General features: G+C 39.5%; 1 protein-coding gene across 1 annotated transcript in view; it reads left to right on the top strand.

Annotated features, from left to right (window-relative positions):
• Positions 1 to 10,624, top strand: part of SPON1 (spondin 1) — a 185,462-nt gene extending 174,838 nt beyond the window's left edge. The window contains exons 9-16 of the mRNA XM_005531575.3: positions 1,268 to 1,408; positions 1,744 to 1,819; positions 2,255 to 2,437; positions 2,744 to 2,914; positions 3,930 to 4,097; positions 4,932 to 5,096; positions 6,391 to 6,654; positions 7,358 to 10,624. Coding sequence (XP_005531632.1) covers positions 1,268 to 1,408; positions 1,744 to 1,819; positions 2,255 to 2,437; positions 2,744 to 2,914; positions 3,930 to 4,097; positions 4,932 to 5,096; positions 6,391 to 6,654; positions 7,358 to 7,521 — 1,332 coding nt within the window. The 3' untranslated portion in view covers positions 7,522 to 10,624. The remainder of the gene's footprint in view (positions 1 to 1,267; positions 1,409 to 1,743; positions 1,820 to 2,254; positions 2,438 to 2,743; positions 2,915 to 3,929; positions 4,098 to 4,931; positions 5,097 to 6,390; positions 6,655 to 7,357) is intronic.
• Positions 10,625 to 17,582: the final 6,958 nt, after the last annotated feature.

Here is a 17,582-nt window from a genome sequence, read left to right as displayed (position 1 = left end):
GGAGTAGGAATGCAGTCTGATCCATGTGCTACCCATGGTTTATTCTGATATATCATGGAACAGTGGAGTAGGAATGCAGTCTGATCCATGCACTACCCGTGGTTTATTCCCATATATCATGGAGCAGCAGAGTGGGAATGCAGTCTGATCCATGCACTACCCGTGGTTTATTCCCATATATCATGGAGCAGCAGAGTAGGAATGCAGTCTGATCCATGCACTACCCGTGGTTTATTCTGATATATCACGGAGCAGCAGAGTAGGAATGCAGTCTGATCCATGCACTACCCGTGGTTTATTCCCATATATCATGGAGCAGCAGAGTAGGAATGCAGTCTGATCCATGCACTACCCGTGGTTTATTCTGATATATCACGGGGCAGCAGAGTAGGAATGCAGTCTGATCCATGCACTACCCATGGTTTATTCTGATATATCATGGAGCAGTAAGTAAGAAGGCAGTTTGATCCCTGCACTACCCATAGTTTATTCCGATATATCACATCAGAGCAGTGGAGTAGGAAAGCAGTTTGACCTATGCTGGTGCCACCCATGCCTTTGTATTTTTTACTCTGTTAAAAATTTTCCTTGAAATGAAATAGAATTCATTTAACTACACTTCACTCTCGGTTGTTTTTGCCTGAGGCCCCTCAGCATCAGCACTGGTGGGACAATATTCAGAATGACAGGAGAATGGGTAAGGTTGGAAGGAAGCACAGCAAGTCCAATCTCTGTATTTAAGCAGGGTCATCCTAGAGCAGATTCCAGGATTCTGTAAAGTTCTTGAACATCTCCAGGAAGGGAGGCTCTGCTCCACTCTGAGTGGTCCTTACCAGGACTTGGTCACAGCACAGTAAAGAATTTCTCATTTATGTTCACCTGTTAAATTCACTTATTGAATAAACAGAGGGCTTTGGTCATAGCCAAGCCTTTAGGTGCCCACCAAAGCAGTGCCCTCAGCAGCTGCATCAGCTCCCTTCAATCCAGCTGTTTCAATCCAACTGTTCTGTTTGGCACAGGAAACTTCAACTGTTTCTTGCAGCAAAGCAAAACAAAACCGACAACAAAAAACAAAATGAACCAAAAAAACCCCCACAAAAACCCAAAACAAATCCCCACAGCAGTAAGTATGAATGTACTAAATGCATTTTACATTGGAATTTTACAGTTTAACATTTCAAAGAAGTTTTAATTTCTGCAGATTAATTGCTAATTAAGAAGCTATTAGTTTCTTTTATAACATTTTTTTTTTCTTTCTTGATTGCAGTCTCCTAACAAACCTACAGTACCTCAGGAGAAGATCAGACCTCTTACAAGCTTAGATCACCCTCAAAGCCCATTTTATGATCCAGAAGGAGGATCTATCAAGCTGGTGGCCAGAGTTGTCATTGAGAGAATTGCACGAAAGGTAGAATACATATGAGTAAAATTCTCAAGCAAACAAAAATCCACTTTGTAAGCCAAAAAACCCAATCAATTATTTTACCCTCTGCCTCCAAATCTACACTCCTTAACCAACCCACAGCAAAGATAACAGCAGAAAAAATTTAAACTGTTTTAAAGGTATTATTTCTCCTACTTCTGGCAATTATTGCATCTGCTCAATTGGGGATTTTCTTTATGTATGCCTAGGAAATTGTAGATAAAGAGGTGCTGCTGACACCGTGGTGCCTCACGGTGTACTGGTTTAACTCCTCATGGATGAGTTCCCTTTCTTCAGTGTTCACAATCATTTTTTGGCAGGGGGAGCAGTGCAATATCGTTCCTGACAACATAGATGATATTGTGGCAGATCTAGCACCGGAGGAAAAAGAAGAAGGTATGTTTCAAATTAGTTTGTGCGTTACTAATAATTTATATTTTGTTCCATTCCCTGCTGCCATTTGTAGATAAGGTACAAAACTGACTTAGGAGCAAAAATTCCACTCAGTGTCAAACAGTGATTTAGTTTTTCATCTCTTCTGGTCTCTTCTATTAGCCTTCCCTTGTTCAGAAAATAAATTGCATGTATTGCATGTAGGAGATGACAATAACCATAAGGCAATAAAAGAGATTTTTGGGGTTTGAATTTATTTTTTTTCCCTAAAGAAAGTTGGCAATTGGCAATTGTCCTTTTCTTCTGGCTTAGAATGGAGAGAATAGAATGCAGAAGGAAATAATGGATTCTATTGGGATCTAAAGTAATCATCAGCCAAGAAAAGGGAAGAAAATGGAAGACCATTTTTAACATTTGATGCCTTTCCTCACTTTTCAGATGACACCCCTGAGACCTGCATATACTCAAACTGGTCGCCATGGTCAGCCTGCAGCTCCTCTACCTGTGAAAAGGGCAAGAGGATGAGGCAGAGAATGCTGAAAGCTCAGCTGGACCTCAGTGTGCCCTGCCCTGACACCCAGGACTTCCAGCCCTGCATGGGTCCGGGCTGCAGTGATGAAGGTAACCAGGAGAGGAAGGTGGAGGAGGAGAATACCTGGTAGAGTTTCTTTTCCTTTCCAGTTCTCAGGCATGTTGGTTGCTGTGGTATGGCTTGAGCTGAAAATTGCTGGAGAACACGAATGGAAGCTGCCAGTGGAGAATTCTGCATCTCAGCTGTGTCAGGGCAGGAGGTGCACAGGATCTGCAGGAGAGGAGCGAGGGATGGGGTGGAGGAGAGGACAGCGTGGAGGGCAGCATAAAAGGGCTGCTGCACCCAAATGTCACAGCTCTGTCAGTCCCCACACCTGAATGCTCTCTGTGTTTCAGATGGTTCCACCTGCATGATGTCTGACTGGATTACGTGGTCCCCCTGCAGCGTCTCCTGCGGGATGGGAACGAGATCCAGGGAGAGATATGTGAAGCAGTTCCCCGAGGATGGCTCCATGTGCAAAGTGCCTACTGAAGAGACTGAGAAGTGTATTGTAAATGAGGAATGCTGTAAGTATTTCATTCAGCTCCGTAAAATCAGCAGCCAACAGCAGAACTGCCCAAATCTTTTTTTATATGAGTCTTTCTGGGGTCCCACAGAGCTCCATCTTAGTCCCTGTGCTCTTCAATACCTTAATAAATGACCTGGATGCAAGACTGGAAGAGATTCTAAGCAAATTCCCAGATGATCCAAAACTGGGAGGAGCTGCTGACTCCCTCAAAAGCAGAGAGGCCTCAACAAATTAAAGAGCTGGGCAATCACCAACTGTATGAATTTTAACAAGGACAAGTGCTGGGTTCTGCACCTGTACAGGCAGACTGGGGAAGGAGAGGCTGGAGAGCAGTGCCAGGGAAAGGGACCTGGGGGTCCTTGGCAAGCTGGATGGGAGCCAGCAGTGCCCTGAGCCAGGAGGGACATCCCTGTCCTGGGGACATCAGGCACAGCAGGGCCAGCAGGGCAAGGGAGGGGATTGTCCTGCTCTGCTCTGGGCTGGGGCAGCCTCACCTCCAGTGCTGGGGCAGGTTTGGGTGCCACGGAATAAAAAAGGTAAAAAGGTACCAGAGAACATGCAGAGGCCTCAAGAATGGGGAAGGTTTTGGAGGAGAAGCCGTGTGAGGAGCAGCTGAGGGCACTGGGTCTGCTCTGCCTGGAGAGGAGGAGACTGGGCTCAGAGCTCAGTGCAGTGACAATTTCCTGCTGGGGGGAAAAGGAGGGGCAGGCACTGATCTCTGCTCTGTGTGACAGTGACAGGAGCCGAGGGATGGCCTGAAGCTGACTCAGGGGAGGTTTAGCTTGGATATGGTAAAAAATTTGGGCACTGGGACAGGCTCCCCAGGGCAGTGGTCACTGCACCAAGCCTGGCAGAGCTCAAGAATCATTTGGACAACACTCTCAGGGACACAGTGTGACTCTTGGGGGTGACCCTGTGCAGGGCCAGGAGTTGGATTTGATGACCCTTGGGGCTCCCTTCCCACCAGCTGATGCTGTGACAGCCATGAACAGTTTTCTGTGTTTTTTGAACAGCTCCCAGCAGCTGCCTCGTCACTGAATGGGGTGAGTGGGATGAGTGCAGTGCCAGCTGTGGCACAGGGATGAAGAGGAGGCACAGAATGATCAAGATGACTCCAGCTGATGGATCCATGTGCAAGGCAGAGACCACTGAGGCAGAGAAGTGCATGATGCCCGAGTGCCGTGAGTGTCGGGGAGCTCCTCTCTCTCCCCTGCTCTAAAACGAATCATTTCTGACACATTGCCCCAGCACACAAACACAGCCAAACCAGCAGCAAGGCTGCTTTTCCTTATCCTCCTTAAAATGAGGAGAAAATTCTTAGAAAATTGATGAGAGCATTAATAAAATAAATGTTCAGTGGTTCAGTTGCTGGAAGACCCATGCATTGGTGTGTGTATGAGCAAACCTGAACAGCTCCAGGTTGTGCAATATGAGCTTTATTTGATCATCAGGCTAGAATAAAACAAATAAAACAGTGTCCTCCCCTTTTAAACCCATGAAAAGTTCAGAAATTGAGGGTTTCTTTCATGCCACAGCCTTTCTGTCATTATTAATTTCTTAAGAAATGTTAAATTTTCATCAGAGATAATTTTAAAAATATTTTTTGTAGATCAAATATGGAATTTCACCTTTTAGACTAAATTGACTTCCAGTTCTGTTCACTGCAAAAATCCTTTTTGGTTTGGTTTTTATTTTTTATTTTTACAGGAGTTACGATTGAAACATAATACCTCACACTACTTATTCCCCAGATGCACTGAGACATGACTTAGATACAGAAAAAGATAGCAAAGATATTTAAATCAAGCAAGCCTTTCAATTTAATATAAAGTTTTCTCAGCTTCTTCAGCAGCACCATTCGGTTTGTGACAAGAAAGTACATCTGGCTGATGACAGATAAAACATAGCACGTTTTCCACCTGTGTTACTTTCAAAATGTATGCCTTCATAATTTATTTCTAGTGAGAAATAGTTAATAAGAGGAACTCATTATTAAACTTTTTATTTCCTACCAGATACCATCCCCTGCCTGCTCTCTCCCTGGTCTGAGTGGAGTGACTGCAGTGTAACCTGCGGGAAGGGAATGAGAACCAGGCAGAGGATGCTGAAATCTGCTGCTGAGCTGGGAGACTGCAACGAGGAGCTGGAGCAGGCAGAGAAATGCATGCTGCCAGAATGCCGTAAGTTTGGAAAATTCCCTGGGAAGAGGAGGCTAATTGTGTGTCAAAATCTATGGATCAAACCTCTATCACCACTTCTTAGATAGGCAGGGTATCAACTGTGCATTGTTAAAGTAAAATAAAATAAAAAGAAGGAAGGAAAGGAAGGAAAGGAAGGAAAGGAAGGAAAGGAAGGAAAGGAAGGAAAGGAAGGAAAGGAAGGAAAGGAAGGAAAGGAAGGAAAGGAAGGAAAGGAAGGAAAGGAAGGAAAGGAAGGAAAGGAAGGAAAGGAAGGAAGGAAGGAAGGAAGGAAGGAAGGAAGGAAGGAAGGAAGGAAGGAAGGAAGGAAGGAAGGAAGGAAGGAAGGAAGGAAGGAGAGAAGGAAGGAAGGAGAGAAGGAAGGAAGGAAGGAAGGAAGGAAGGAAGGAAGGAAGGAAGGAAGGAAGGAAGGAAGGAAGAGTTTAAATCACCTGTGTGATTCTTTTAGCTCAGGAAGGGCACCAAAGAGACTTTTTCCACCTTTGATACCCCTCTGAATGGTTCCATTTTGCAACCTGCTGCTGAAGGGTGTGGAGGCAGCTGCAGAGATTTTTTTTACCTTACTCCATTAAAATCCCTCACTTCTTGGGTATGGCAAATTTCTAGTTGCTTTTCAGTCTTTGTGAAGTGTGATAGCCTAAGGCACTGCTGAATGAATGAGATATGATTGCTTTTGGCATCCTGTTGCCAGCTGGTTTATGATGTTTTATCACAAATTACATTATTTTTCACAGAAAGTATTGGTTAAAAAGGCTTTTAGACTGTAATTGCTCATTCAGCTTTTCTTTAATAATGTGAAATATCATTTTGATTATTATTCACTGGGGCTGTAAGTGTTAAGCAGTGCTGAAAGATGAAAACTTTCAAGTTATAATGGTATTAGTGAACATGGCTTATTGCATAACTCTGCCAGCAAAGCAAGGCTCAGATCTCAGAGGTAGCAAATTCTTTTTAAATATAACTCAATTTTCAACAGCTTTTCATTACAAAACAGACAGATGGGTGGGAAAATGGAAGAAGGCACAGGAGAATTATTTATACGTTCTTTGTAATTTTAGAGATCTGCCAGCACCAGTCTTGAGGAAGCAATCGAAAAGCGCGTCAAGTAACACTTCTGCTAGAGATGGACTCAGAAAATTTTGACATGCAGCCTCCAAACAATTGCTGAGGAGATTGGAGGCTTTAGTAGAGCTCGTGTAGATGGGGTGTAAAGGTTCATCTTGACCCTGTGTTCAGGATTTTGTGTCATTTTTTGGGTGTTTCTTGTTCCCTGCAGCCATCGACTGCGAGCTGACGGAGTGGTCCCAGTGGTCCGAGTGCAACACCTCCTGTGGCAAGGGCCACATGATCAGGACGAGGATGATTAAAATTGAGCCCCAGTTTGGGGGAGCAGCTTGCCCTGAGACCGTCCAGCGTACAAAATGCAGGGTGAGGAAGTGCCTGAGGGGAGCTGGGATGGAGAAGAGGCGCTGGAAGGAGGCCCGGGAGAAAAGGAGAAGCGAACAAGCAAAGAAGAATTTAGATAGTGAGCAATATCCAGGTGAGTGTGAAACCACTTTTAGGATGTTCATGGCTTTTCTGCATTTGTGAGAGTGTCTTCAGGGCTTCAGTCAAGGGAAGGTTTGAGCCATGTAATAAAGCACAGCCACTTTTAGTGCTTGCTCATCACCAAAATCACCCTGCCTAAGCTTAGGGCACCATGGAGAAAGGCACACATCTGTCCGTGCTCCACCACTAAAGATATTTTAGCTACTCCACACAAAAGTGTGAAAAAGTTTCAGCTTTACACCTGGCAAAGGAGTGACTGCAGTTTCTGCAGATCTGGGTGGAAATCCTCACAGCCCATTAGCTTCAAACATGTCAAATACTTGTTCCTGGATTTGAGGCTGAATTTCGAAACTGAACTAATTTCCACCTCAGGAGCCTGATTCAGACTCAGGCTGCTCCAAGAGATCTCTGCTCAAACTGCTTTTCCAATGGGGGACAGGATCATCAAGTACTGATTCCTCAAATCAACAAAACAAATCTTGTGGTACAATTAACATGACCTGGACAGGAATTGCTGCTGTGCTGTGGCTCGTGCTTGTCTGACATTTAACGATTTCATCATTTTACCTGTCTCTTGTAATGCAGATATTAAATTTCTTTTTACTTTTTCAAGTCTTTGACAAATTCAACTTCATTACACTTAGCAGGGGTTTCTGCTACTAAAAATGTACCGAATCACTTTTCTGTTTATTCAGTTTGTAGGCTGAAACCATGGACTGCTTGGACAGAATGTTCTACACTCTGTGGAGGTGGAATTCAGGAGCGCTACATGATGGTAAAGAAGAGGTCCAAAAGCACTCAGTTTACCAGCTGCAAAGACAAAAAGGAGCTAAGAGCGTGTAATGTCCATCCTTGTTAACAAAACACAAGGTTCCAAGTGATGCACTCGGAGCTAAATGGAAAGTCAACCTTGGTTTGTTTTTTTTTTAGAACAACAACAACAACAAAATATAAAGTGTATATTAGTTTTCATTTTTTGCAGTGTGGTTTGCTTTTTAGTCTTGCTGGGGCAAGAAAAACATTTTATAAATATTTCCTCACAGATTTATGCTGAGAGTAAATCTTTGGTACTCCAGCTAGCCCTTAATGCATAAAAATAGTAAAGTCATGGTGAGTTACTTAATTAAAATACAGACACATCTGTGGACATGGAATAGCCATGTAGAAATACCACTTGTAAAGACATGGGATGCATGCATATTAACAAAACTAAGTTCAAGTGACAGAAAGTTTCATCTGTGGGAGGATTTCTCTCTAGATTTGATTTTGAAAATCCAAAGCAGTGCCTCTGTGATTACACAACTATGCCAAGGAGTAATTTCAGTAATGCTGGTTCAATAACATTAAAGGTGCATGTTTATCTTTTTACACTATTGGCTTGAGCTGATAGTTATTATTGGAATAATAATAATAATCCTAAACACTTTTCTTCACATGGATGCTGTGGTCCATCAAAGAAGGTCCTTTTTTCTTCAAAACTTAAAAATGAAATAATTTTTGCAGCTCAATAGTGATGTCTGACAGCCAAACAACCACAGCTGAGAAAAACAAACATGCCAATATCACAATATGTGTACAGTCCATACTGGATCCATCCATTGCCTTCCAAAATGGACACAGAACAAATTTAGTACAAATTGCTGCAGACCATTTCAACAGCTCTGCCACAGGATGTCTTCCACATGAGAGACACTAAAAAATTAGATCCAGCTTCTCAAGGATCTTATTCACAGGTGGAGAGGGAGACGGGTTTATAATAAAACAAAAATGGTAGAGCAAAGGTAAGCCAGGCTCTCATGCATCCCTTAAAAGTGAAATGAGCCTCTGAAAGGAAACAATGACAGCCTTTTAAAAAATAAACAAATATAGATTGGCACAAGAATACCTTTACAGCAGTGTAATTTCTGTCTTTTTTTACTCGGAGTACAGGACAATCTAAAAATTACTTAATTTGTGAGAATTACCCATTTGTGGCTATCCTAGCCAGGTTAAATATCCTCTCTGACTACTTCAGTGATTAAAAAACTACCTGAGAATAGAAAATACCTTCTCACTCTTCTAATTGCTATTTTACCCCAGCTGCTGCAGAGTTTAGCTCTCATCCCTACAGAGTCAGGTGTAATCAGGGAGACCCTTGGGCCCCACTTGCTATTGGAATACAAAATTTTCTTGTAATTTTATTTTCATGTAATAATTTAGCATTTAGAGGGGAAGGTGATGGATTACCTTTTGGTCCAGGCAAGGCAGCATAACCCTGTGTCTCTACAGGAGTAAGAACAAAGCACTGAAAACAAAGATTGTTGATGCTGACTCTTAAGCTCGAGAGAAATGAATGGAGAGAATGTTTGTTTGTTTTTTTTTTAATGGCCTCTAAAGCAGCCTGAAGTAATTTATTCACTTCCTTAGCACTTGGTCACTACCCTGAGGCAGCTGGGTTTGAAATATTGCTGTGCACCACAACCCTCTGAGCTGTTCATCTTCACCACCACCCTGGGGATCCTCCGTACCTGAACAGGCTCATTGGGCTGCTGGCACTAATTCCATCAGCATTTCTCCACTGAACACTGCAAGGGCTGCTCAGGACTTCCACAGCCATCACATCCCATATTTTGCACATATTTTGCTGCTTTCTGTGGGTTTGGAATGAAGGAAAGGCCGAGGAAATAATGGAACCAACAGCAATGCCAGCCTTTTCCTGCTGCTGCTAAATGAAATGGGTGCACACCCATAGCCAACCAAACCAGGAGGGAAAAAAAAAGAGTACAGCAAGGTTTAATGCTAAAACCAAACATTTTACTTTTTGCACAGCTTGGCTCACTCAATAATGTTAATTCAGATAGTTTGCCTCCTTGTGCCTGCTCCAAAATCGTGCAGTTTATGTCTCTGCAGCACTGCCATTACAGCATAGCAGCAAGTCCCTCACTAGCGCATTTAGGACCTCACATTTCATTTTTATGACCAAAAATAAAGAAAACCCAACAAAAGAAAACCCAGCTGAATGATGTAGGAATGGGGGAGTGACCAGCTGAGCATATTTTGGGTGGAGAAACTGCAGAGGAAGGCCACAAAGATCAATGCCAGGGGCTCAGCCAGGGCAGAGCCACATCTCTGGCTGAGCTGACAGAGGTGTCCCAGCTGAGGCCACTCACTCAGAAAAGTAATCTTGGGCCATAAAACATGTGGCAGAGAGCTTTTAAAGGCCTTGAAGGGTCTGTGAGCCTGGGGAAGAGGGACCAGAAGTTTTTCCTGAAGGGAAAAACTTTGCTGAGTTGAGGAACCAGATTTATCTCATCAACCCTTAGCACTTGCTCAAGCTTATCTTGCAAAACCGCTCCTGTCTCAGCAAATAATCAATGAAACCCAGTGCTGCATTTTCATTTCCACATCTGTTCCCATCCATCAAGCTGTTTTGTCTACTAAATACTCCCTTTGCCAAAGGCCACATCGTCCAAATACACTTTTAGAAAACATACACCACCTTTCTGAACATGCCCACAAAATTCCATTCAATTTGGCATTCTTTTCTCTGTGCTTCTCATTAATTTGCTTCTCCACATCCTTTTTTTTTTTTGTTTTTTCTTTCTCCCTTAGAAGATTTTAGATGTTCAGTGTGATTTCCAGTCATTTCTCTTAGGCTCATTAAAGTTCTGAATGTTGCAAATCGCTTTTTTCCCCCCCACCTTGTTAGAGATGAAATGAGAGGCTCAGAAAATTTGTGACCACTCCTGCTTAGCGTTCAGCTCTTCACACTTGTGTTGCTGTTGAAGCCTTTTAAAGATCACTTGTCTTTCTTCTAACTTGATACGAGAGAAACATTTAGGCTTGTTACATTTTGTAAAAAAAAAAAAAAAGAAAAAAAAAGAAAAAGAAAAAAGAAAAAAAGAAACACGAACGAAAAACAAACAGAAAAAAATAAGAGGTTGATTTTCTATTGAGAAAAAGAAATAAAAGAAAAGAAAAAGCTCTGATATAAAATATGTAGAAGTCTTGCATTGTTACTGTAAAGTTTCTAGTAGTGAAATAGGCACTGGTTTTCAGTCAGTAAAAGTTCTGATGTCCTGGATAATCCTGCTGAACTCAAAGCACAGATGTCACGCCAGTTTTGTAGACCTCAACTACCAGATCTTAGCATTGTGTGTAATTTTTTTCTAATATACAAACGATAGAATCTTTACACATAATAAAAAAAGAAACGTTAGGGGCTTAACAAATGTACAGTAGGACTCTGTTTGTGCGACATATGAGTTAAACAAATTTATGTTTGATTGCATTTTTTAGATTTCCTTTGTTGTTTTTGTTTGCTGTGGAATTATGAAAAAGCTACCATGAACATTTCTTACCAAAGTCTTGTGTAGATGTTTTGTAGCTGTCTGCCTAACACATCATTATTATTATTATTATATTATATTATATTATTATTATTATTATTATTATTATTATTTTGGAATAAAGACATCTTTACTATGAATTTTACACCTGTATGAGATTCTGTTCAAATAATATGATTATCTACACCACAAAAAAAAAAAAAAATGTATTAATATGAGTTATGTTCTTTACATTTTACTCCTGTTCAAGGTAACAGGATATCTAGAACCAGCCATTCTTTCCACTTGGAAGTTGTTTGCATCAAGGTCCTTGTCAAATAGTTTGTTGTTTGAAATCACAGGGTAATTAGGAACATCACAGAATGTATTTGTTTATTTCTTTCATGTGCATTTTGTCACCGCTGTTGGTTTTTTAATAAAAGATAAACTATTTAAAAGAGCACATTTTAAAGCCTGGTGGTGCATGAAAGGAAAAATAATACATCTAAATATAAATAAAAACAATTAAAATATAAATATAATAAACATAAATATATATAAATAAAAATAAAAATAATAAAATATAAACATAAACATAAATATAAACACAAATATAAATATAAATATATACAAATATAAATATATATAAAGATATAGATATAGATATAGATATAGATATAGATATAGATATAGATATAAATATAGATATAGATATAGATATAGATATAGATATAAATATAGATATAGATATAGATATAGATATAGATATAGATATAAATATAGATATAGATATAGATATAAATATAGATATAGATATAGATATAAATATAGATATAAATAAATATAAATATAAATGTAAATATAAATATAAATGTAAATATAAATATAAATGTAAATATAAATATATACAAATATAAATATATATAAATATATAGATATAGATATAAATATAGATATAAATATAGATATAGATATAAATATATATAAATATAAATATAAATATATATAAATATAAATGTAAATATAAATATAAATATAAATATAAATATAAATATAAATATATACAAATACAAATACAAATACAAATACAAATACAAATACAAATATAATAAATATAAATAAAAAAGAAAAATAAAATCTTTCAAGAAGATTTTTCAACTGATCTACTGGAGAACAGTTTTGGGGCACTGCTGGTCTGAGTGTGCCACTGCTAATTCTTGTAAACTTTTCTTTCTGTGTATCTCTTTTAGGTAAGTACTATACAATTCTATTTTACCATTCACAGCCTTGCATGCACTTTGAAATCATGACATAGACCACTTTCAAATTTTCCTATTTATAACCTAACTCTGTGTTTTCTAGACACTGCTTTGGTTCCTTCACTGCCCAAGTGGTTTTAAGGATGCTGTGAGTAAAAAACTCCATTTTTTCCCCCCAGAAATGCTGGAGGTGAGGGTGGCCAACAGCAAAGCTGCTGCTCTAGAAATCCAATTGCCTGGAATTGCAGCCAGCTAAAAGTGACCAAAGTGTTCCCAAAAAACCTCTCCATCCCAAAACTGAAGTGTAACCAGGCTGGGGGGAAGCTGGAGGTAGCAACTGAAATACCCCAAAACCCCTAAAGTTTTCATTTAAAGCACTTTAGTGCTCTTTGCTCCACGTGCAAACCCATTTCATATTTTTATTGCAACACTTTCAGCCACCTCACGTGGTGCTGTGCAAAACAAAGCAATTGTGGCTTCCAAAAGCCACAGGAGTTTGTGCCATGACTGATGGGCACATGAACTGCTCAGCAGGCAAGGACAGCTCTCACTGCTGCTCCAGGGCTCTTAATTCACCTAAAATGTGAATTCTGGGAGCTCTGCATCCTCATCTTCCTCACTGGAATTTTAATTTTAATTTTAATTTTAATTTTAATTTTATTTTATTTAAATTTAATTTAAATTTAATTTTAATTTTAATTTAAATTTAATTTTAATCTTAATTTAATTTTAATTTAATTTTAATTTAATTTAATTTAAATTTAATTTCAATTTAATTTTAATTTAATTTAAATTAAATTTAATTTCAATTTAATTTTAATTTAATTTAATTTAAATTAAATTTAATTTCAATTTAATTTAATTTTAATTTAATTTAATTTAAATTAGATTTAATTTTAATTTTAATTTCATTATAATTATATTATTAATTAATTATAACTCTCATAACTCACAGTTTGCTTCCTTTTCATGGCAGGGTATTTTGAGATAGGTCTTTTTAATGATATGTTTTATATACATTTCCAAAGTCTCCTTAAATAACCTCCCCAGATCCAACTAATGAGGCTGGGGTTAGGATTTATACCTTTTGATAAGCCAGGGGAGCTGGGCCAACAGCTGATGAAAACATAAATAACAGATCCCACACTTTAATCTTAAACCTGGAGGTATCACATTTGATTTTATCCATGTAAGTCAGAAGTTAAAAAGGGAAAAAAAAAAAGATTTTTACTTACAGTATCCTTAAAACCCCTTGGGCAGTGAGGGAACCAAAGCAGCATCTAGAAAACACAGAGTTAGATTATAAATGGAAAAATTTGATTTCAAAGTGCATGAAAGGTTATGAATGGTAAAATAGAATTTTATAGAAAGATACACAGAAAGAAAGATGCACAAGAATAGAAAAAGTGCTCCCAGAGCAAACAAGCAGCTGCAATATGTAAAAAAATCAAAATATTTGCACTCTTACTCCGATGTCTTCACTGAAGGAAAAGAAACTTTTGTCAATCTAATTGCACACATATAGTTCCATATTTTTTTGTTACGTTTCAGCTTCCAGTTTACAGGCTCAGAAATGAGGATAAATATCTGTAAATGGATCATTCCTGGAGGACACAGCAGAGAACAGAGAGGAGGCAGCACATTCACGCACAAAAAGGCTTGAAATGGCTTTATTGGAGAAATAAAACCACATCCCACTAGATGGCACTGGAAACCAGCACAGACAGCTGTGTGCAGGGTAAAAAAATACCCAAACAACAAAAAAACCCACAAAACCTAAGGAAATATAAAGCCCAAGTAAGCAAGCTCTGTGTGCAGAGCATCACCTGATTTCTCCTCGGGCAAGGTTTCCTGTGCTGAGGCAGCAAAGCACCTCTGATGGTTGTGGTGACATTATTTTATTCCCTGATATTGTACAAAGATAAGGATTTTTGCGGTGGAAAGTGTTTAGAAATGCCAAGAAAGCTGAAGGAGTCACTACAAGCTGTGCAGAGAAATGCAGCCCCATTCTCCTGCTTGATTTGATTTCAATGGGCAGCTCCATCACAAAGTTCTCCTACACAAAATCTCTTCTGTGCTCAGGTCAAGCAGAGCTTACAGGTCTGGAAATTTGGGGTTTTTTCCCCTTGTAAAGCCTGTAGGAAGCGTTGTGTTTGTGGAGAGTTGTCCTGATGGGACATTGGTGGTTGGGTTCTTTCTCCCCTTGGACTGAGATTGATGAGAGAGAAGCAGTTTGCTCTTGTTCACACTCATTATTTATTCTTCTCTTATCTGCATTACATGGATACAGGGCACAAGGAGCTGAGTGCACTAAGACAGAAAGGTGTAAAATGGCCAACAAAGATCTTCTTCAAGGTCTTTTATATGTCCATTTACCCAATTAACAAATGCCAAGTAAATTATTTTCCTTAGTGACCCAATGACCCAACACCTGAGTGCTGCACTGCAGCATTCTCTATCCAATCACTCATTGCTACCCAAAAACCTCCAGGAGAAGAAGAAGGAAGAATAAGGAAGAAGAGACAACACCTTAAATCATCCATCTTGTCTTTTTTGTTTTTAAAAAGAGCTTAAACCTTTAACTGTTTCACTCAGTGACTTAAGAAAACTCTCAAATTTACACACTCACACTCCTACTTTTTTTTATTTAACTTTAACAGTTGTTTTCATGTTGTTATATGAAATTCAGTGTTTTCTTGGATGTCAGAGCCAGGTATCAGAGATAAGGGCACATGTCCTGTGCCTCTGACCACCCAAGAGGAGTTACTGTGCCACGTGCAATGATCATTAAACAGCAAAACACCGCCTGCTTTTATTGTAAATAATGCAAAAATAAGAAAATCTGCAATGCTTGTTCCATCCAGGTCATGTCCAAGTGATGCAGGGGGATCAGCTCCCTGCCCTCCTGGATGCATTCCATCCAAAACATCCAGCTGGAACCAAAGCACGAGGGAGCAGAGGCTGGGCTGTGTCCAGCAGGGATTTCAGGCTCAGGACAGGCACTCAGTGCTCCCCAAAAGTTTTTATAGCTCTGAATCAGGAATGGGAAAATAAACCTTAAAAAATTCAACTTTTTGCAGGTTAAACAAAACTTGAAAAAGATTTCATATATGAGTACCAATCTAGAAACTTTTTTGCTGCAGCTGAAACGGAAAAGTTTAAATGTATTATTTAATTTCACATGAGCTAATGATTTCAAAACAGGTTTTTTTCTCTTTTTTCACACTAAAGTACATTTTAAAATTAGAACGGTCTTACAAGTCAAGGAACAACAGCCTTGTCTATTTTTATGTAATTTGGAAAAGGTTTCTGCATGAGTCACCTAACAAAGCAGAACATTTCAAGCTCTTTATTAAAAAAGATAAATTATTAAATATTATTTATTCTATTTTTGTCAGTCAGGGAAAAAAATATCACAATTTCAATTTTCAATAGGAGCAACAGGTTATTATATATTATTCCAAGTACCTGTTGACAATTAATTCTAATTTGTAGAAGGCATTGCTCTGCTAATTAAAATACAAATTTTCACTGGAAATTACAACACAGAATACTCAAAGAATAATCAAAAATACTCCTAACATTTTTATCTTAAGAACTACCAAAATAATGCTGATTTCCTTATTTCAGAGTTTAAAATATAAAAATATAACTGCCAGCCAATTCAATATTCTTTTAAAATAATAGATTTCTCAGCAAGATTTCTTTATTCAGTTTATATTTAGGCCATTAGCTGAATATTTATGCACTGGCTTACAGAGAGCATCCTGCCTACTGCATTTCCAGAAGGGCAAAGTTGTTGAAGCAGTAATTTGTGAGCAGAGCTGTATTTCCCTAAACTCTTTTGTGGCCGTGGGGATAACAGGACACCTTGGAAATGGGTTTGAATCACTGAATTTGTATTGCTAGAAAATACTTTTTTTTTTTTTTTTTGTATTGTGCAGCATTTATTCTAAAATACTATTAAAACTAATAATTAATTAGTTAAATAAATAATCAGGTATGGAGCTTGGTGTTTCTATTTTCTACAATTTTAAGTGCATTTGTAATAAATAGTTTGCCTTCCTGAAGAAGTTTGCTCTCAGATGGATTTTGGCATTCTGGGGGGTGGAACACCTTCTCTAAGTGGGGACAACTCAGCTGTACCTGTCAAGGTGCACTATTTTTGCTCCTAATTCATTCCAGGAAAGAAATTAATTCAGATTAACACCTTGAATTCCTTCAAGGAGCAGCTTGGAGCTGTTTCCAGGAGAGAGATGTGCAGACAAACGCAGCCTGAGTGTCCAGCCCAGGCTGGAGCTCTCTGAGCTGCAGGCGGCAGCACCAGAGCAGCTTTTCCATCCAAGAAAAGGATGCTGAGCTCTTCCCCAGCCTCCCACGCTCCAGCAGAGGCTCAGGCAGTGCTGGGGGATCAGCAGCAGCAGGCAGAGCTCCCCATGGAAGAGCAGAGCCCTTTTGGCACCGATGTTTTTGGGCTCGGCCACGCAAACCCAAGGATGCAAGGCACGGCGAGAGGATGGGGCTGGAGGCAGGGCAGCCCCTCAGACCCCTGCTGATCCCAGCTCTGACTTGGAACCGACTCCTTACACATCCTAAAGCGCCACATCCCTCGAGAGCAAGGTTCCTCTTCTCATGAACACAGCACTCTGCAGCAAAGTCACTTTGGAGTGGATCCCAAAAAGAACCTGAGCTGTTAAAACCATCAATATTGCCAGGCTGAAGCTTTAGGCAGGAGACCCACAGAACATCCCTGCACCGACAGCTTCAGACACCTGAAACCTCTTGCTGAGTACTCTGCAAGAGCCAGGCCTCTTGGAACTGAATCCCATAAATAACAGCAGGAAATGGATTGTTCAACCCTCACTTCTCAAAGTGCTCCTCTGGGTTTATTGTCTTCCCTGAGCTGCTCCTGCTGGCATGAGGGGATTATGATGGAGCAAGTGGGAGCTGGGTGACAGAACTACAGAAAAACCAGAGCAAAGCAGTGTCAGCAGAGCAAACTCTGCTTGTGACACAACAAAACCCGTTCCTTCTTCCCTCCCCTCAAATCCAGCAAGACCAGAGTGCTACAAAAGCAAGAACTAGGTTGCTATGACTACTATAAATTAACATCAACACTTTCTTCTTAGCACTTTCCCTCTTCAAAAATCTACTTTCTGATCATGTGAGCATTATTCTAAGATTTTATGTCACAGTACCAATTTCAAACATAGGCAGGATTCTTCAGGTATTTCAATAATTATTTGATGAGAACACAGAAACATTGAATTGTTTACATTGGAAAAGGTCTCTCAGATCAACAGGCATTGCTTTGCTCACCATTAATTTTTATACCCCACCATGCATTGTAGCAG

This window comes from Pseudopodoces humilis, chromosome 7 (genome assembly GCF_049639895.1).
Source record: "Pseudopodoces humilis isolate 2021_Gansu_Grassland_sample_001 chromosome 7, ASM4963989v1, whole genome shotgun sequence".
Taxonomy (NCBI): domain Eukaryota; kingdom Metazoa; phylum Chordata; class Aves; order Passeriformes; family Paridae; genus Pseudopodoces; species Pseudopodoces humilis.
This window is presented reverse-complemented; position numbering and strand designations above follow the sequence as displayed.